Consider the following 21,551-nt stretch of genomic DNA (forward strand, 5'->3'; position numbering starts at 1 on the left):
ATAGACAGAATCATCGCATCAGACAGTCATGAATCTGCCTCCTCCGGGACTCAGCTGCAAGGCTCGCCTCAGTCTGCAGGAGCGCCTAGGGGAGGCACTGTGTCTGACCTCTCTGCTCATCCTTACCAGGCAATGGGTGACAGAGACAGCAGTAAATCAACTGTCAGCTCCTTCTTCTCATCTCAGAGCTAATTGCACAGTTAATAATTCATCTTTCCTCATGACACCATGTTAAGGAGGGGAGCCATCAGCTTGGGTAAGGCTGTCTGGCAGGGAGAAACTATTATGGAAATATTTTAAATATCTACCCAGGAAAACGAGGAAGTACTCTTTTTTTAAAACTACATTTTAAAAGTTATATTTGCATGGAAGGTGCATGTGGAGGTCAGAGGACAACTTGCAAGAGTTGATTCTCTCCTACCACATGGTCTTGAGGATCAAAACTAGGGCACTGGCCTGCTGGCAAGGTCTTTATCCACCACTGAGACATCGTGCTAGCTCTGGAACACTTTTTAATTGCCCAGGCAGGAATATGACAAACCACGGAAGACGCCGTGTACACCTGCCATTAGCATGTCCTCAGAGGTGTCTCTCTGATGCGTTTGCTATGTGTTTATATGTCAATAAACCTTAGTCTCTGCAAAATGGTGAACCAAGAAGTCAATGAGCCAAGAAAAAGCCACGCCTGGTAGTTTATCAGGAAGCTTAGTGATTATCATTTCTAGCTCCAGGGTACAGAAGTAATCACCTTTAAGGCAGCTGACCAGCAGGGGTCAATAGGACTCTCAGGGGTTGTCGGACCCCAGGGGGTCTGTTTCACAGCACTGTGGGGGCACTGATCTCTTTAGGCAGTTCTCAGAAGCAGCTCTGTCTGGTTCCTGGGAGTCTGGCTCTGGGAGTCTCCTCCGTGGGCTGGCTTCATCTCTCTGCACTCCCTGGGTTTACCCTTACTGATTCCAGCATCTGTTTGGGAAGTGGGAATCAGTGGGGCATTGGGAGAGGCCATTTAAGTCCTGGACATTGCTAGAGATTTGAGGTATGGCTATCCTCCTGTTTTAGAAACACAGCTCATGAGAAGGTACAGGAGGAATGGGATATGAACTAAAGAATGCGAGAGAACTTAACTGCCCAGGCAAGAAAATGACGCACAACTTATATTTCAGATTCTAATTTATAAACATGTATAAATCATGGCCGACAGAGTCAGCAGACAAGAGTTCAATATCTTCCCCCAACTGCCTATTGGGAATGAGAACTGGGTATTTACATTTTTATTTATTCACGTTACATCCCTGTAGTAGCCCCCTCTCTCCTCTCCTCCCAGTCTCACCCCTCCTCGTTTCCTCTCTCCTCTCTCCCCTACTCCTCAAAGAAGGGGAGCCCCTCCCCATCTCAGCATATCAAGTCACATCAGGACTAAGTGCATCCTCTTCCCCTGTGACCTGGTGAGGTAGCCCTGCCAGGGGAAAGTGATGGAAAAGCAGGCAACAGAGTCCACGTCAGAGTCAGCCCCTAGTCCCCTTACTAAGAAACCCATATGAGGACTGAGCTTCCCCTTGGCTACATCTGTGAGGGGCCTAGGTCCGGTCCACACACCATCTTTGGTTAGTGCTTCAGTTTCCACAGGCCCCCCCTCGGCTCATTGGTCAGTTCATTAGCTAGTTAGAACTACTAGGTACTATATCTTTTATTTAAAAAGGCAAACATGTTTGCCTTGCTCACAGGCTTTATGTTAGTTGCCAGTGTCTTATGGTGAATAGCTGGATAAAAAGATATGGAGTTTATGGAGGGTCTGAGGATATAGGAGTTTAGGTTGTGAGAATCTAGAGTGTTGTTTGGTCTGGGAAAATGTTTCAGGGTTGATAAATGCAAGAAAGATTGGAGAGTCTAAATAAGTGTTTTAAGGTATATAAATATGAGTTGTAAAGATATAAAAATTATTTAAGGCATATTAAAAATGGGAAATATTTTAGATTTCTCCCCCCCTCTTTGCTACTATTGTGCTTATGTTGTTATAAGATTTCAAAAGTTCAGAGTTTTGACATTGGTCAACAGAGTTCTGATAAGTTGATGGAGCACTGACTGCTTATTATTCAGTCACAAGCTTGAGATTTTAATTTCCTTTGGTTGTCTTCTGGAAATAGACTTAAAGGTGCTTCTCATCATGTTTAATGTGTATATATGACCAAAAAGCCATAGCCTTCACTATGGTATTCTTAATATCTGCCATTCTTGTTAAGAAAAGTTCAAGCATCCAGGGTTTAGCAGTAAAACCATTAATGTATTTCTGCCTAACTTTCCAGAGTGATGTGGAGATGGAGGCTAAAATTAGATACTGAGTGTACAAAAAGTGGCTGAGCTCCACTGGTGGATGATTACTAACAGCTGTGCCCACAGAAAAAGTGTTGGAGTTTCAGACCGTGGATACACTTAAGTTGTTTATGTGCTATTCACAGAATGTTATTTGCTGATTATGTTACTTCTCTTGAGGTTTTTTTTTTTGTTATATATATATATTTCCTTTTGTGTACTAAGAATTCATGTGAGTTCCAGAAAAACCAAAAAGTCATGAGACCTGGATCTGGCATAGCTCAAACAGACCCTAGATGAGTTTTTACCCTGGTCTTGGGATTCCTCACTTTTCCCATTTAATAGACAAATTTTAACTTCTGTTTCTAGTATAAATTTGTCTCAGCAGATTTGCACCCGGATCTATCCTGGGATCAGCCATGGATGGTGAGCTGAAATCTGGACTTGCTGGAAACTGACATGATTGCTCCCTACCTCTTCAGGTGGATCAACCAACCAGACGCTTTTGAGAGCTGTCTCATTACCCAACCTTTGACTGGCATTTCAGCCTTTCTAGTCCCTGATGTCAACGGTCCAATTCTCAAGCTGAAGCAATTCTAGAAGACAGACCTCTGGCCCTTCGTCCCACTTACAGGCTGAGGTGCTAAGTCAAGGGGGGACTTCTTGAGACAAACCCCCACTCTACAGCTGCTTCATGATTGAAGCAGTTACTAGAAGAAGGGAGGAATGAAAGAATCAGACTAGCCTTATAACCTATATTTTTAAATTTTAGGCTCACTAAAGTCTCTCAGTACTTTTCCAGAGAACAGAAAAATGTAACAGCCCCTGACCCTAGCCATCTGCATGGGCAGAGATAAGGAAATGGGCAAACAAAGACCCTCACCCTGTTGTAAAAGATTAACCAGGCCTGTAATTGTGAGATATTGTTACCTAGCAACTGACCCAGATGGTCCTAGTTCCCCTCCCAACTAGCTCCTGACCTTTGACCAAAGGCATGAAGCCCCGCTTCTCAGAGAAACCACAGGATGTGCTAATCACTTCCCCACCTTTACCTATGGCCAAATCTGCATGCAACAGGACATTCCAAACATTGCTTAAGATCAGATATCCTCCGGATGGCTTAGCCAGGATTGATCTGTCCTGGTGCCTAAAATGGACCAATCATTTCAAAAGTTAACTTCCCTATAGTCTGCCCACACTTTTTCCTTTAAAAACCCAAGGCTTTTGTTCTTCGAGGCTGACTCTTGCTTGAATGCATGTCAGCCTCATGCTCGTCAGTTTGAATAAACCTCTTGCTGTTTGCATCAATCAATCTGCCCTCTGAGTCTCCTTCCTGTGCTTTTCTGGTAGTTGGGCTCCCTCCTGCAGAGTCCAACAGGCTCTGTTGGTCTTCTTGTGGAGCTCCTGTCCCCTCTGGGTCCTTCTATCCTTCCCCGCAAGGACTGGGTATTTTTTTTAAGTTTATGTGCTTTGGTTTCTTTTACTAAATGAAATTAATATAAACTGTCTTGTAGAGACACCAGAGCGTTTGCTAAGATGGAACACACATTTACTGATGTCCAGCAGGAAGTAACTGTAGCATGACTAATGTTCTTGCTGTTTGGCACAACCCTGTCAGGGAAGTGTTATTGTCAGGAGTCTCTTATACTGATGAGGAAACTGAGGCAGAGCCACACAGCCATTGCCTCATGAGGGTGGGCCGTCAGACCAACAGTACCATACAGAACAGTGGGCAACACAGCACCCTCTGTTAGCTATCTGGGATTAGAACTTCATCTCCCAAGTGCATGCCAATGGAAAAGAAAGCTTCCAGCTCTCAGTAGACCTCCTAACTAGAATCAGCAGGCTCCCTAGAAGGTCCTACCAGCCTTGTCACATGCTTAGAAGGCTGGTGGCTTACTGGCTTACAAGGCTGAAGAAGGACAGTTATTTCCTTGAGATGCAATATACAGGTATACAGTCAGGCTACACACTGTTGCTTGGCCCGGGATTCACCAAATAAAAAACAATCTTACATCATCCCTCCCCACCTGATAATCAGTGTTAAAAATGTGTGTGCATCTGGGGGTGTGTGCGCGTGTGCACCTGAGTGTATTTCTCTATCCCCAGGGCATTAACACAGAAGGGGAGAATAGGGATATTGATAAATACATGTGACTTTGCTGCTGCTGTTTGTTTTCCTGAGACAGCCTCATGTAGCCCAGTCTGGCCTCAAATCCACTGGGTAGCTGAGGATGATCTTAAACCCCCAATCCTCCTGTGCAGTCCCCATTTCCCAAGTGCAGGGATTCCAGACATGCATCACAACTTTTGAAAAGCAGTAGTAGTTGCCTATTTAGGGACACCCTGCTTCCTGGCTTTCTTTCCCTTCCAAAGATTTACTTACTTCTATATGACTGTCTTGCCTCCATGCATGTAAGTGTACCATGTGTATGTTGTGCCCATGGAGATCATTTTGTGTGTGTGTGTGTGTGTGTGTGTGTGTGTGCTGCAGACGGAACTCAAGCCTTGTGTGTTCCAGGCTAGCACTCTACCATTGAGCTGTAGCCCTGGCCCTTGTGATTCCTTACGCATGCAGCTCATTAGATGCTGGGTGGCAATTCACACAGCTAATAAACTCCCTCCCATGCTTAGTATAGGAATTTAGAAAAAAAAAAAAAAAGCAGCCATGAAGAAAACAAAAGTGACCCGTAGTGTCCCACCTACAGACTCTACGGTGGTTAGAATAAGAATGGACCCCATAGGCTCATATATTTGAATGCTTAGTCATCAGGGAGGGAGTGGAACTGTTTGAAAGGATTAGAAGGATTAGGAGGTGTGGCCTTGTTGAAGGAAGTGTGTCACTGGGAGTGGGCTTTGAGGTTCCAAGTGTCCATGCCAGCACTCCTCCTCCTCCTCTCAACTATTTCTCCAGCACCATGTCTGCCTGAACACTGCCATGCTTCCCTCCATGATGACAATGGACTGAGCCTCCGAAACTGTAAGCCAGCCCTAATTAAATGCTTTCTTTTATAAGAATTGTCTTGGTAGTGGTGTCTCTTCACAGCAATAGAGCAGTGACTAAGACAGGCCCTCAAGGTCAGTGTTTTGGTGAATTTGCTTCTGGTCTTTCTGGAAATCGTACATGGCATGAGCTTTAAAAAAAATTTTTTTTTAAGTTTAAAAATGTGTGCATGTGTGTGTACACTCACACATGTCATGCTATGCCTATGGAGGTCAGAGTACATCTTGTGGAAGTGTTCTCTCACTCCGGGTTCTAGGGACAGGACTCAGGCTGCCAGGCTTGGCCGCAACCACCTGAATCAGCTAAGACATGTTGCGGGCCTCAGTGTAAGCAGTTTAAAGGACTATACTGCGGACAGTTTAGACAGTTTGCGTCTTGCCCTTCCCACGGCAGCCTTCTGTCAGTACCTGTGAATGTTTCAGTTTCTTGCTATTTATTCACTATGTGTGTAGTGGATGCGTGGCATATGTATGTGTGTATGTGGGTGTGTGTGCCTCGTGTATAGGGAGGCCAGAGGTCAGTGTTGGGTGTCTTCTTCAGTCACTCAACTCCTTATTTTTTTTGAGACAAGTCTTTCTCTGAACCTGGAGATCATTGATTTGGGTGGGCTGGGTAGCAAGTGTGCACTATAGATCTACATGCCTCTATAACTTCCAGAACACACGTGAGCGCGTGCGCGCGCGCGCGCACACACACACACACACACACACACACACACACATCCTGTACTGAGGTTACAGTTGTATACGACCAGGCCTGAATTTTTGCGTGGACTCTGAGGTTCTGAACCCTCACGCTGTTGCCACAGGCACATTCCCCACCGACCCATCTCCCCTGCCTTGAATACTCTGTTTCTTACCTGGGTCTATGGCGATTGTGGACTCCAGCTCTCTGATCTTTTGAGCAGCGGAGGCGGACACTATGCTGTAGTGCAAAGGGTCTTTGGAAATGGCGTGGACTTCTGGGACCATCTCGGGAGTCGGACGAACCGCTGGAGACACCGTGTCCTTCGGGATCATCACCAGGAAGCCTGGAGTGCTGGTGAAAGCCAACGGAGCCTCTGCAACACAGGACAGGAGGGGCTCTTGACGTCATACCACCAAGTCCAGCCCACTTCCACCCTGTCCATGGTGGACAGGATTCTCCATGCCATATGCTGGCACCATGGTCAGAGAGAGCTGGCTTATGGCTCGACCAAGCTCTGCTTAAACAATTGCCCCCTCCTTTTGGGAAAATGGAGGGGAGGGCAGCAAAAATGCGAGGTACGCCCACGGCTGCAGCGTGAGCCCTCAGAGATTCTGTCCATCACCACTGTGGGTTATCAGAAAGCACTGCTGAACTCTTCAGTGCACGAACCCACTCACTTTACCTTGTAGCCGATGCTAGACTGGGTACCCTCTGCATATGGAGCTTCTGATTCCTTAGAGCGTTTATATTTTTCTTTAAACACAAAAACCAAAACCTCCCCCCTGCTAGATTACAGAAACAGCCATAAGCGGTACCCTAGCATTCTCCTCAGAAGTGGCTGCAGCCCGGAGGATGCACCCAAGTTTCAGGCGTGACTTTACCCTTTCTAAGCCTATCTGTTATGTTATAAAATGAATGGCCTTGTCTGTATCAGCAGTTGGCAGGAAGTACAGGTGCGCATGCTCAGCCAGGTGCGCATGCTCTGCTCGGGCGCAGCGTACCTCAGCAGTGGTCTGCCTCATCGAGGCAGATGCTGTGCCTTCTCCCTGCCCCTGTGCCCGGCGGCGGGGTGCTCGCATATTGAACTCTCTTCCGTTTGCCTCCTTTGGGCATCACTGTTGTATCTGAGTGCTTTACCTTCACGCAGCTGCGTGCTCCTCACGACGAGGCACCCCTGTTTCTTTACCTCAGGATCCCACAGAACGCCTTGCCCATGATGGGTGTCAAATAAACGTCAGCGTGAGTAAGTGCTATCTTGGATTTCGCAGAAATCGTAACATTTCTTGGATACAGTGGAAAGCCAGAGTCAGCCAACATTCAAGCGGAGCGTCTGCCGACAGATGCGTGAGCTTCGCGTGTGGTCTATGAGAGGGCAACTACTGACAAGGAGGAATGGTTACCCCTGCTTGAAAGCTAGGTACAAATAAGAGCAGGGGGCTCAGGACAGGGCGCAAGGCGTTGCTCCCACCGGTTGTGTGGGGATTCAGGAGTGATCCAACTAATAACTCACAAGGCTAATAACTTACACGCTGGGGTGTGAGAAAGGCCCACTCTTGTCTCTGACCGATGATGGCTTCTCTTCTCCTCCACAAGCCATTTGCTGTGAGAGGTAAGAGGGCTAGGGGGTGCTAGGAGATCCGCTTTCCAGGCACATCCACGGCGGATGGCAGGAGAGCAGCGAGCCTGCTGTGCTGGGGATATTTACTGCCTGTGTTTGGCTGTGTGTACCTGCCCTCCACCCCGCTCCCGTACCTAGAATGGTCACAGGCTCCCGAGGACACAGCAGGCAATTCCTATAGTCTGAGCTCACACCTGGCCTGCCGTAGGTACTCAACGCACAGGCTTTTAAATAAACAGTAGAAACCCATGGATTGTGTAGTCTATGTCTCGTCACTATATCAGGAAGACAGTTTGATAGCCAAACTATCATGAATGCTGTTAAAGTAAAGTAGCACTAAACCTGATTTTTTTTTTTTTTTTGAGACAGGGTTTCCCTGTGTAGCCCTGGCTGTCTTGGACTCCCTTTGTAGACCAGGCTGACCTCAGACTCAGAGATCCACCTGCCTCTGCCTCCCAAGTGCAAGGACTAAAGGCGTGCACCGCCATGCCCGTCCCTTAACCTTTTAAGACTCTTTTTAGTGGAAAGGTGACTGACCTGATCAGAATTTTCCAATGTCTATGACAGGAGACTCTAATAGTTACTATTATCAACATTTTCATTACATTCCTGTTACTGGGAGCCAGGGGGTGCCCTCTTATGTCTGGTTATTGTAACACTACCCTAGCCTCTTTGGGGGGCCGGGTGGAGCTGATGATATTGCTTTTAGTCTTAGTACCCATCCAACTGTTGATTGAAAACATTCAAAAGAAGAATATTTGTGCCTGTGGTGAAGACAAATGGGTTTTCCCCCTTTGTCATCCTCCCTTAAAAAAAATACAATATAATGGGCACAGAGAGATAGCTCAGCAGCTGGAAGTATTTGCTGTTCTTGCAGAGGACTTGGGTTTGGTTCCCAGCACTGCATGGCAGCTCACAACTGCCTGTTTACTTCAGTTGCAAGGGGATCTGATGCCCTCTTCTGGCCTCTGTCTACATAGTGCAGTCAGAGCAGATCCATATACACAAAATGAATCTTCAAAATAGAGCGTAACAGCTATTCACAATGCGCTTCCATTGTATTAGGACTCACAGGCATTCTTGGGATGAGTTAAAGTGTGCGGGAGGGTGGGGGTGAGCTAGATTCCGATACTGAGGGGTCCTGGGACTGCTGAGGAGCAGGTACTGAGAGGCAGCATGAGCTGTGTTTCAACGTCAGCTGTGTTTCTTGGTTTCATCCTTTGGCTTTCAGCCCTGCCAATTTCCAAAAATGTCTCAAAAAGCCAAGCTGAAGGTTGGGTCTTCCATTAGATCAAGCTGTGGAGCTTCAGCAGACAGAAAAAGTGTTGAGTCAAAAGGTTCCTGAGAGCTAAAGGTCAGCTGATTGGTGAGGAGACAGCGTGGGATTAAATGGAGAGAGTGGGAGAGAGACACTGCAGTCTTAATCTATGTCTGTGTTTGTTTCCCAGAGCTGGGGTCAGACACAGGGCTTTGTGCCACACTGGGAAAGTTCTCTGCCATTGAGCTGCATCCCTGACTCGAGGCCTGTGTTCTCTGGGTTTGTTTATTTGTTTGTTTGGTGTTTCGAGACAGAGTTTCGAAACTGTGTAGCCTTGGCTGTCCCAGACTCCCTTTTTAGACCAGGCTGGCCTCAAACTCACAGAGATCTACCTGCCTCTGCCTCCCAGAGTGCTGGGATCACAGGTGTGCACCACCATGCCCGGCTTCTCTGGGTTTATTTTTAAGCTGTTAATCTGTAAACCTGCGCTTTCAAGAACCCCAGGCCCGCTGGGTTACATCTGAGGTCAAGGATGTTGTGCCGCTGTTCCCCAACATACTGCAGTTGACGACTGCTTCCAGACTGGTCAGCTGAGAAGGCCAGAACACTGGGACATCCCCCGGCTGACACTCCACATAACTCCCGTAGTCAGGTTCGGAAAGCGCCTTGATTCCCAAAAGTTCTGCAGATGGAAAGACAACAGCAAAATAAGATTCCTCTGGTTGGTACCGTCCACACGGACACACTGAGTACCTTATGGATCTTTCTTCCAAAGAAACACTGGTTGTAGCATTCATTATATTAGGTGGGAAAGGAGAAAGAAGAGGAGAGACAGGAGGAGAAGGAGGAGGAAGAGGAGGAGGAGGAGGAAGGGGCTGAGGAGGATTAGAGGAGGAGGAGTTGGTAACGATGGCTACGAGTTGGAGTTTTAACAGATCAGGATGTTCTGTAACTTAGGGCTCATGTTGACTGGTACAATCAGGCCTGACTGCAGTGGTTTCTAGAGGGAGTATAGCATTTTTAGCTCGGCACTGGCCTCATAGCACATGGATTCCTAACAAAGCCAGCACTGTGTGTGTGTGTGATCTTGATATAGCTGTAACCTCTGTTACTCCCGTCAGCAGCCCTCGCTCTAGCCAGCAGTCAACAAAGATGGATGCGTCGGGCCCCGTTTATCCCACTAATAAGTCGGCCCTCAGGGTGGCCCCGGGGCTGTGTTGGGTGAGGAAAGCCAAGAGTGCTGATGGTATTCTCATAGAAGGTCAGGCCTTTGAGGATTCTGCAAGTTCAAGTACGTGGATGCTGGCTCTCATCTGGGCCAAGTTTCCTTAGGCCCCCTGGGAGTTCTGAGAAGCCTGGGCAGCATTCAGACTTGGATCTGTCCATTCACTCTCAGGCTAAGTTAATACTCATGGAACAGAGAGGGAGAGAGATGAATGATTGTGACCAGCACTCGTGCCACAGCATGCATGTAGAGGTCAGAGGGCAGCTTGAAACAAAGTCCCACACAATCCCTTATTCCTTTATTCCCCAAATTCAGGGATCATGTGACACTCATAGGCCCTGTGTGTGCATCATAAATTCTCAAGATGAGGGTCGCCAGTCTGGCAAGGCAGTGTCTTAAACCCAAGGACACTGGGTACGGGACCTCTGGGCCTCGCTGCAGGCCCTCATCCTGGAGACTCCCCTAAGAAGAGCACAAGCTCCTGGATGCTTCTCAGGCTCGTGCTGGAACCACAACTTGGGTCGACACTGACCTGGGTCGCCAATGTGGATGGGTTGTCCTTGCTGTCCTCCCACGGAGTGAGTGGCCTGCAGCAGCCTTTCCAGCTTGTCCTTGGGGACGTGTCTCATTGTGACCACCAGAGGGCAGCAGAAGCCAGCAGTGGCGGCACACGGCACTGATGTCTGACAAGTGAAAATGGAAGGGGGGGGAGACAGTAATCAGCTCAGATTCAAGCCCCAGCACTCGGGGTTCAAGAAGCCGCACAGAGCAAGAGGCTCCAGTAGCTGTTGTAGAAAACCCAGATGGGGTACCTGGTTGAGAGTGAGTGACTCAAAATGGTGGTGGTGTGGGGGGGGGGTCCTATTTTTCTTTTCTTTTTTTTTTTTAAATCTGTCAATGTCACTTCAGCAGTCTGACTCATCTTCTAAGCTGGACAGAGTAATGTTTTAATCACATAAAAAAAAAAATCAGGGTGGAATGTGTCTGTAGTCCCAGGACTTGGGAGGCTAAGGCAGGAGGATGGAGAGTTTGAGCCTTGACTCCGGTTATCCTGGGTGACGCAGTGACAGCCTGTCTTAAAGCATAACCACATAGGTGAGACAGCAAAGAGGCGAGGGAAAGAAAAGGGAGGAAAATTAGATGCTGGAAAGGAAACCAGTGCTGTTTCAAATGTTGAGGTGTAGTTACCAGAGCCTGGAAAACAGTATGCTTTCCCATCAACGGCTAAGAGGACAGAACGGCAGATCTACCACCATTGTCGTTTTGAAGTATCGGCCTGTAGGGTGTCTTTGAGAGTCTGAGAACCATACTGTGATAGGATGCTATCTACAAAATACTTTATTGGCCATGACACTACAGCATCTGCTGACACAGCCCTTTGTCACCGACGTTCCAAACTAAAGGAAATGCTGAATTTCAGACACACACACACACACACACACACACACACACACACACACACAGAGAAAGAGAGAGAGAGAGATTCCCCATCCAGTGTCATGAGCCTCTGAATTTTCTCCCTGCACCTCAGGAAGCCTGAGAATTTCTGACAGAGCCAGGAGGAACCTACTCCACTTCCAGGTTCCACAGGGAACGAGTCCCTGGGTGCACCATCCTCCCTCCGTAGTGTCTGCACAGGGCGACCCGGGTGACTTTCACCCGTGGCCCGTTTCTTCTCCCCCTGCAGCAGGCCTTACGACAGGCTCAGAACACAGCCAGAGTCTGATCCACTGGGACAGCCTTGGCTGCCACTTAACTGGCTCGCCGTTACCACCCTGGCAACAGGAGGGTGAGGCTCTGGTGTGCTGCCAGCCTGGCGTCTCTATGACAGCACCTGGGACCAAGTGAAGGCACATGTAGGCCACCTACAAAGCCGGCAGTGCTCCTGGGGACTGGACACTCTGTTCAGGAGGGCCATCTATCCAGGCCATCAGCAGGATTCAAGATGGCTGTCCAGCCATCTTTCTCAGGACCTAAGGGCAATGGGGTGGCATTGCTACAGACAAAGCTGTGTGGTAACCACGATGAGAGGAGGCAGTGAGGTGTCATGGATAATTGACAGGCTGTGGTGAACATCTCCTATGGACATCCGTGCTTCTGTGCAAAGCTTTCTTCAGGCACCACACCAACCAAGGGTGTGGTTCCTGTGGGCTCTGGGACCTGGGCAGGCCCCTATCTCTCACCCTCTAAGTCTTATTTTCTTCTTTTGAAGAGTGGCTATGCCGACATGCCTGAGGCTATCCCAGCTCTCACCTGCTACAAATAATAGTGGGTCCCAGCCAGTGGCCAGGGCTCAGGGCTCTGTCGTCACCCTTCCCTATTGCTTCAGTCCCCTGCACCTGGAAGGGGAGAGTAGAATGTGGACAATATTGTTTCTGACATGATACAATCCAGGCCTCTCTGACGGGAGCCAAAGGTGGGCACTGTAACAAACAGGGCCCAAGATGAACTGTCCAGTCCCTGTGAACAGGGAAACTGGAAGCTCATCCCAGCGAGGCCTGCAGGCCACTCATCTGGCAGAGGGAGCGCCCAGACTTGTCCCAACAGCATCTGGGAAGGAGCTGATGAGGCAAGGACTCTGCTCTTCCTCCACTCGACTGGTTTCAGCAGGAAGAAACGTTCATGGAGCCAGCCAGGGACAGTCCCTAATGGCAGGCGTGCCCCAGGAGAGGCCACCCTTCTGCCTTTGTTTTTTTTTTTTTTTTTTTTTTTTTTTGGGGGGGGGGTTCCTTTTTGCTTTTTCAAGGCAGGGTTTCCCTGTGTAGCCTAAGCTGTCCTGGACTCGCTTTGTAGACCAGGCTGGCCTCCAGCTCACAGCTCCACCTGCCTCTGCCTCCCCGATTGCTGGGATTGAGTGAGTGCACCAGCAGGCCCAGCTTGCTTTCTGCCTTTGCTAGTCTTCGATGTGCGCATTGAAACTAGAGTCGGTGACACCTGTGTGTGTGATTTAGCACTGAGGGGATGGAGAAGAGAGGAACCCTACGGCCCTCTGGCCAGCCAGCCCAGCCTTAATCAGTGACGCCCAGGGAGAGACCTTGTCAGGAGAGAATTTGATTTCCTTAAGTTGTCCTCCAAGCTCCACATGTGCATTGCAAGTCACCCTTCTCCAGATAAATGTCATTTAACAGGAAACAAGGCTTACTGCCTCTGAAGAAGACCAGTTGACCTCTGGACTGGAGACAAGTTTACATACATGCATGTGCACCCACGAGTGAGAGCGAGCACACTCTCTCTCTTCTCTCTCTCTCTCTCTCTCTCTCTCTCTCTCCAAATGGCTTTGACTGACACCTCTCAGCCATAGCAGAGGTGTGTGGGAGAGAGGCTGGCTCACAGGCTAGCGGCTTTACCTGGAGAGTGACTGAGCTGGGGTTGACCATCGGGTTTCTGCTTCCAGTACCAACGTTTTCTCCACCACAGAGAAACACAACTCCGTGCACATTTTCACGCCCAGGGATGGGACCCTACCTTGTATGCTCCTGTGTGGCTGGGGCCTGCTGGGTCTCTTCTGGGAACTCCAGCCCGTTCCAAGGCCTCGTCTATGGGGAGGCTGCAGTCCATGAAGAAGGCCACCATGTCCTTTAGCTGCTCTGAGTACTCTTCGAGTGAGGCCAGGATGCCTGTGCAGGTGCCAAGCTCGTATTTCTGAAACTGTGGACAGGCGGCCCTGGGGGAGCAAAACACCGCTCACAGTGCCCTGGCTCTTAGTATGTCCCCAGGGACATGCCGGGAGGGCATCTCGGGAAATCCCCCTACACCACCGTACTTGGTTTTCACCTAGGGGCTTTGTTGGTGCTGTGACTCACGCCCAAACCGAAGCTGCTGACTCAACATGCGTGCAACACAACCTGTGGGTTGCACCCCATTCCGTGTCCTGAAGCTCAACATGAGATCAGCCAGAACCACGAGAATAAACTGCCGGTGGACTCTCTGCCGTGAAGGCATGCTGGCACCCGGAGGATGGTGGCCTCGAGGAACCTCCAGGAGTTTGCAGGCTAAGGCCTCCTCTCTCCACAGAGGAGCTCTCCCGTGAGGCTGATAACCTCACGGGGTACAGGCCTCATTCCTGCTCATCCCAAGTCATTGGCTGAGTCCTTCCTCCTTTCCAGCCATGTGTCAGGGGATGGGCTCATAGGGACGGCCAAGATATGACCCCACCTTCAGGCACCTGCTACATGGAGCAGCAAGTGTCTGGACTGTGAGAAACACAGGCCAATGAGAAATGCGAAGACTTTTTCTTCTGCTTCTCTCCTTTGGATGTCCAGTGTCCCCAGAAGCCCACGGACTGAATGAATGACCCCAGCCTGTGGTGGCTGTGGCAAGTCTGCACCCTAGGGGGTGGGGACTAGCAAGAGGAAGTTAGGTCATGGGTGGCATCAGAAGAGAATGTGACTTTTTCATCGTCTCTCTGCTTCCTGAGCAGCTCCATGTCCCCCTATGGATGTACAACTTTGCCACAGGCCCAAGAAGTAGCCAGTTGACCCTGGACTGAGAACTCCAAAACAGCAAAGCAAACAAACCTTTCCAGATAGGCAAGGTGGCGTACACCTTTAAAGAGGCATGTGGATCTTTGGGAGTTCGAGGCCAGCCTGGTCTACAAAGTGAGTCCTCGACAGCCAGAGCTACACAGAGAAACCCTGTCTCAGGAAAAACAAAACAAAACAAAAAACAAAAAAACAACCTCCCACCAAACCAAACCAACCCCCCCAAAAAAACCTTTCAATCTTTAGGATGTTTATCTTAGGTATTTTCTCATAGTGTTAGAAAGCTAACAACCCATGAAGGAGGAGGTGTTGGGTTGTGAGGCATAAATAGGAGTTTAAGAGTTGATAAGGAGGAAAGCACAGATAGGTGGAGGTTGCAGAATGTGCTAAGTGTGTAGGCACTGAGTATGGGGACCATGGGAGGTCTGCACCAAGTTGGCAACGCAAGAAGTACCAGCTCAGGCTCTAGTAGCGTTTTTGAGGGGCCCTCTCATCCTCGGGTCTACAGAATGATAATGGGGAGCCTTCTGTCTAGGGAGAGGGCTGGGGGTGGCCTGAGTGTCAGGGGAAGCTGAGCTGGAGCCACCTCACCACTAGTCTTGAGTGGCGCTAAGGCACAGGCCACAGGCAAGCCTTGAAGACTTTTAAATAGTTGGGTCACATGATCAGATGTAGACTTAGAAAAGGTCACTTTTGTGGGTAGAGGGAGGAAAGAAGATGAGGGTTATGGTATCTTATAGTCTAGGTCAGAGAAGATGGGAGCCATAGCTAGTTTGCAAACAAAGCTAGGTCATAGTGGGGAGGTATAGAGGCAGAGTTTCCAGGACCACCCATAAGACTCACCTATTATGTGTGGGAATACATCTAGTATCCCCAGTGGATGCCTGACCTAGCCAGCCCCAATCTATGCATATAGTATTTTCCCCTATATTTTTACACCTGACATTTACTTTATAGATCAGAGGTGCACAGTAACAAAAGTTATTTAAAACATTGAGTTATTTATTCTTGAAGTTTCCCACACAATATTTTTAGACATTGGTCAGTCATCCGTGGGTAACTGAAATGGTGGGGAGTGAACAGGAGCTAAGGGGGATGTCTGCTGTTTAAGAGCCTCAGCAAATGTGCACGGTATGAATGGAATTTTCCTCTGGGGGCTAGTGAGATGGCATTGTTCTTTTCTTCCTAATCCTGTGCAAGGGCTTTTCAGTAGGAATGATAAAGTGACAGGTGGCAGCACCTGTCACGGTTAATGTTAATTGTCAATTTGACACTATCTAGAATCACATGGAAAGAGAATCTCAGGTTGGCCTGTAAGAATGTAAGAATGTCTTTGAAAGGGGCTGGAGAGATGGCTCAGTGGTTAACAGCACTGACTGGTCTTCCAGAGGACCTGAGCTCAATTTCCAGCAACTACGTGGTGGCTCACAACCATCTATAACGGGATCTGATGCTCCTGCAAATAGAGCACTCATATATGTAAATACATCTTTTTAAAAAAATAATCTCTTTGAGAAGTATTGATTAATTGAGGTAGGGAAACCCATCTCCTGTGGGTGGCACCATTCCCTAGGCACGGAGATCCTGAACCATGCAAGAGCAGAGAGAACAAGAGAGCTGAGCAGGTACTGGAATTCATGCATTTCTCTTGAACCAGTACCACATATCTTTAATCTCAGCACTCAGGAGGCAGAGGCAGACATAACTCTATGAGTTCAAGGCCAACCTGGTCTATACCTCTCCTTCCAAGCCAACCAAGGGTACAAAATAAAATCCTATCCCTCAACCCCTGAATTTACCATTCCTTTCCGTTGGCTATGGATATAATGTAACTGGCTGCTTCAAGATCCTGCCACCTTGATTTCCCTAGTAATTATGAACTAAAATAAACCTCTTCTCCCTTAGTTGCTTTTATCAAGATATTTAATCCTGACAATAGGAAATGAAACTAAGACATCACTCATAGGATTTCTCCAGGCCTGTGGCAGATATAGGGCAGGTGTGGGGTTGGAGGAGAAGGTCTGAAGTGGAAAGGTAGAGAGGGCAGCTTGCTCCTGAGCAGTGGTCATGTGAGGCTCTGTGCCAGGACCTCTGTACCCAAGGCTGGATCAAAATGTACCTGGTGACAGAATGCCCCAGACGCAGCATCTTCCCTTGCTTACACCCACTGTAGCCCAGGCTTCTTACCTTATGTCTGGAACAGGGCTCAAGTGAAGCAGCATCTTCCTTGGCTCACTTTGGTGCAGCAGGGGCAGAGGACCACGGTTGGCCTGGCAGAAGCTTTCAAAGGCTGGTGCTAGGGATCTGGGCAGGACCACCACACCAGCCGGTTGGAGCCCTGGGTTGGATGGGAGGTGGGACAAAGGCACGCTTGATTATCGCCTGCAGACCCTTTTCATTCCACTGTTGATGGACATGTTTCAGATGCACACAAACATGTAGCTGAATACACAGTGTAGCTGTATATGGTAGAGGGGCACACCGCTGATCTTAGCAGTCATGAGGCTAAGGCAGGAGATTACAAGGTTGAGGTCAGCCTGGCTACATAGTGAGACCCTGTCTCAATAAACAAACAAAGAGAAAGTTTACAATCTAGTACTTCTCACACAATAAACACACCCACCTAGCAAGCACCCAGACCAAGAGACAGCATGGCCAGCTCCTCAGAGTCAACACCCTTGCTGCTCTATAACTTGTAACCCACACATGACCCATTACTAAACTTCATATAGTGAAACCGTATGCCGTATATTTTTAAAGTTCTAATTCTTTCACTAACGTTGGGGACCCATATCAGTACACTTACTGGTAGTCTGTCCATGTGCTATGGTGTGTGGTGTATTCACAAAATGAGAATTGGCCATCTACTGGGGATGGATTTGGGTTATTACAAATGGCGCCTCCATGAGCATTACAGAGGGTGCATTTGGGGAGTGTTGTATGTGCTCGCCCACTGACATGCACCTGGGCTTACAGTAGAAACACCCAGTCAGCTTTACTGAACTTTCCCCAGCAACTTCCCATTGTAGTTCTACTGACTGGCACAGCCACCCATGGTGGGCATCTCTGGTACTTGGTGCTGTGTATCTTCCTCATTTTTGTGGTCCCGGCAGTTGTGTTGTGGGGTGACACGATGTTGCAATGTGCTGTGCTGGTTGTCTCGCCGAATGACAGAAGCAACTTGAGGGAGGAAGGGCTTACTTTTGGTTGCAGGGGATACAGACATAGTCTCTCCTCTCTTTATAAAACTGGTGAAATTACTCAAAGGACTAGATCTATGTAGTAATCAAGGTTGTCTTCAGTTGGCAAGACTTCAAGGGATGGTGATGCTCTTCTCTACACCTTTCCCAGGGTTACAACACTAAGAGTGTCCTGTTGGGTGGGTCCCCAGAAGTCCATGAGTTGGAACTTTGGTTCCTCCATGTGTCGGTGGGATGTGGAGCCTAACAGGAGGTTATGTGTCATGGCTGCCACCCTCATCAGTAGGTTAATGCCTTCTCACATGAGTTTTCATTCTCATGAAACTGGCTTAATGACCACAAAAGCAGTTGTTTTAAAGCAATGTCACCATTCCTGCTTGCCCTTTGGCATGTAGCTGCTTACCTCCTGCTTTCTACAGCGGATTAAGGCTGTATGAAGCCCCTGCTGGATTCCAGCACCGGACTCTTAGATTCTCTAGTTTCCCAAACCATGAACTAACAGGAACTCATTCTTTTTATAAATTACCTACTATGGTGATTAACCTTGATTATCAACTTGATGGGATTTAGAATCACCATGGACACAAACATCTGGGTATGTGTAGCTAGATTAGCTGAGGTGGAAAGACACCCTAAACACTAGTGCCACTGCCCGTGGGCTGGGGTTCAGGACTAATAAAAAGGGTAAAGTGGGCTGAGCTGCAGCATTCACCTCTCTCTGCTTCCTGACTGCGGATTCCATGCATTCATGTGATCATGCACCTCCTGCTCCTGCAAGCCCTATCTTCCCACAGCGGACTGTGTCACCTGGAACTGTAAGCCAGAACAAACCCTTCCTTCCACAAGCTGCTTCTGCCGGGTATTTTGTCACAGCGATGAGTCAGATAACCAACACACCCAGAATCAGGCATTCTGCTACAACAGACACAGACCATACCGCACACAGAGCTGTGTTCTACTGGAGAAACAGCCCCAGGGGCAATTTTCCTATCTGCCAGATGTGTGCCATCAACTCGCAGGCATTTCTGCTCTACAGGAACACTGTCAGCAGACGTTTCCTGTGTGATTACGGTGCTCCAGGCTGCTCTGTGCTAAGTGATTCGTGAACTCTTTGCCATGGGACTATATCGACTGGGTGAAGCTCCGGGTCTTTGGATGATGGGTTCAAGACTTCCTCGGAGAAAAGGGGTAAAGTAGATGTGGCCACCTTCTGGGTGAACCCCAGGAACAGCAAGTGGTGAGGCAGTGCTTTCACTCATCCTCTCAAAACCCTCGGCCAAGGTCACCCACAGGCTTTACAAGGGGGGGATGCCTCTGATCAGAGGAGGAAGCAGTCACTCTTCTCAGGCAGGCTCAGCCACAGCTACACAACGACCTACACCTGCGGTGAGGTGGAGGCGAAGAAGCCAGCTTAAAAGGCCTCCCTCTGCTTCTTCCCTCCACAGCCTATTGTGAAGACAAATTGGATTTTTAATGCAATAAATCAGGGAGGCATTAGGAATACAAAGCTTCTTTGTTTCCCTTTTAATTAAGTGCACTTTGGGAGCTGAGTTTAGGTTTTCTTCATCTCCACGGAGGGAGCCGAATAGAAAAGTCCTGAGCTGTCCCCATTAGCAGCACAATATGGAATGGATGACTTGAGGTCCCTCTTTAGAGGGCGCTGGGGTGGACCACACTTGTAGGTGCCGGTGCCTCCCAGCCCAGGGTGATTCATGTATCCCTGGGCCTCTTGGGTTCCATTTAAGGTCATGACACTTTCTCTTTGTGGAGAGAAATGGAGTGATTTATTCTGAGTCTTTTAACCAAAAATCAATTTTTTAACAAGAAGACACACAGGAAAAAAATAAAAATCTTTAGTGCTCTCAATCAGATTTAAAGCCTTTAAAATTCAGCTCTAGGCTGGAGTTTCCAGCTTTGGGGCCACGTTCACTCTCCTGATGGATCATTCTACAGCAGTGGTTGGACTGAAAGGACATTAACCCCCCAAGTGGCCTTCCAGAAGGGTCCTGGGGAGGAACCTGTCCCCATTTTCATTTTGAAAACAAGCCTGTAAAGGTGATATGGTTTATCCACAGTGTGCCTCTAGTGAGGAGAAAAGTTGGAAATCACATTCCCACTGTCTACCCTGGAGGCCCAAGGCCTGGGCTACTGAGAACCACAGACTCCTGGAGGTTCCAGAAGGTCAGTATCTGGAGTGAAACTCACATTTGCTGATGGTGTACAAAGGCTTTGATGGACCTTGGGAATTGTTCACACAAGTCCTGCTTCCTGACATTCAAGTACTAACGGACCACCTTCATGGACTCAGGCATTGGCCATGTGCCTTATTTTGGCTGAGAGTGTTATGCCCAAATCTTAACGTCCCCTAAAGACCACCAGGAGCTGGATCACAAATTATGTATGCAAAAGCAAAGAGCTTTATTTGACTTAAGTTCGGTCTCTCCACCATCATCAACACAGTGGATCAGAGAGGAGAGGCCCCAGCAGCTGCACAGTAGGGTTTTTATTGGGGATTGAGGAAGGACTGGGAATTTCTGGTTTACCACAGTTACATGATTGTAACAAGGGCAAGCTTGTTACAAAGTGATTGGCTGACTAACATAACATTGAGTGAGCTACCTGTAGACCTCAGGAATGTTAGGTCAGTGGGCTGCCTAGCACAGATGCCCCACTTTGAGATAAGATACCTTCCAATTCTTGTGGTTGTGTCCACACTATTCCTTGGATAGGGAATTTGATGGTTTTCTTATTCTTGGAATTGGTGACCTATGGCTTAGTTCCTGAGACTGATGACTTTTGGGGGAGGGGGTCAGGCCTGGTCCTTTCAAGAGTAAATGAGTCTGTGGTCTAAGCAGTCTTGAGCCATGGCTTGCACATACACCTTAATGGACTGCTCTGTCTTGGAGTCCTCAGCTGCTGCAGAAAGAAGCTTGGCACCATTTTGGAGAGTGTTCTCATTTGCCTTTCTACTCTTGTGATAAACACTATGAACAACAGTCGCTTGAGGAGGAAAGGGTTTAATTTGGCTTACGCTTCTGGGTCTAAAGACATCATTTAGGGGAAGTCGGGGCAGGACCCCAAGTAAGAACTGAGGCAGAAACTGTGGAGGAATGCTGCTTACTGACTTACCCATGACCTGTCTCCTGCTAGGTTAGCTTTTTTCTACATCTCAGACCCACCTACCTTGGCATGGAGCTGCCCACAGCAGGCTGGGACCTCTTAAGTTAATTAGCAGTCAAGAAAATTCCTCCATAGACACTGCCACAGGCATAGCTGATTGAGGAAATTACTCAATTAAGGTTCCCCCTTCCCAGTTGACTTTCTGCTTTGTCAAGTGGACAATAAAAACTAACCATCGGAGAGAGGCTCCACAGAAAGGAATTTTAGGCTTTCTGGTCCAGTCACCCCAGAAGACATCAGAATATGAGAGGACATCTTGGATGGTCCGGCCGCATGGTGCAAGGACAGGACCTACTCCGCCAAGCCCAGCCTCAGTTGTAGACTTGTGAAAATTATGGTCCAAGCCATTACTCTTTTGGGTGCTTTGTTGTACACTAATAGGCAGCCATTTGCCTGCAAATAACAATAGAGGCCCAACAATAGCAATATGCTAAGTAAGAATGCTTTTACATTATGCATATTAAACACACTGCTGGGTTTTCCTTAGGTGTTTGCATCATAGCCAGAACAGTCTATAGACTTTTTTTTTATGCTAGGGAGAGAGCCCAGGGCCTTGAGCATAGTGGACAAGTTCTCTACCATTGAGCT

The 21,551-nt window shown here is 48.3% G+C and overlaps 1 protein-coding gene across 4 annotated transcripts in view; it reads right to left on the reverse strand.

Moving 5' to 3' along the window:
* Dglucy (D-glutamate cyclase) overlaps window positions 1–21,551 on the reverse strand; it is a 77,503-nt gene that overhangs the window by 26,152 nt on the left and 29,800 nt on the right. For all 4 annotated transcript variants that reach the window (XM_055593023.1, XM_055593026.1, XM_055593024.1 and 1 more), the window contains 5 exons: window positions 16,771–16,921; window positions 13,568–13,766; window positions 10,635–10,785; window positions 9,437–9,559; window positions 6,174–6,374 (listed from right to left, as the gene is read on the reverse strand). In XM_055593023.1, the coding sequence (XP_055448998.1) occupies window positions 6,174–6,374; window positions 9,437–9,559; window positions 10,635–10,785; window positions 13,568–13,766; window positions 16,771–16,921 (825 nt within the window). The remainder of the gene's footprint in view (window positions 1–6,173; window positions 6,375–9,436; window positions 9,560–10,634; window positions 10,786–13,567; window positions 13,767–16,770; window positions 16,922–21,551) is intronic.

This window comes from Psammomys obesus, unplaced genomic scaffold, assembly GCF_907164565.1.
Source record: "Psammomys obesus unplaced genomic scaffold, mPsaObe1.curated_primary_1811, whole genome shotgun sequence".
NCBI classification, from domain to species: Eukaryota; Metazoa; Chordata; class Mammalia; order Rodentia; family Muridae; genus Psammomys; species Psammomys obesus.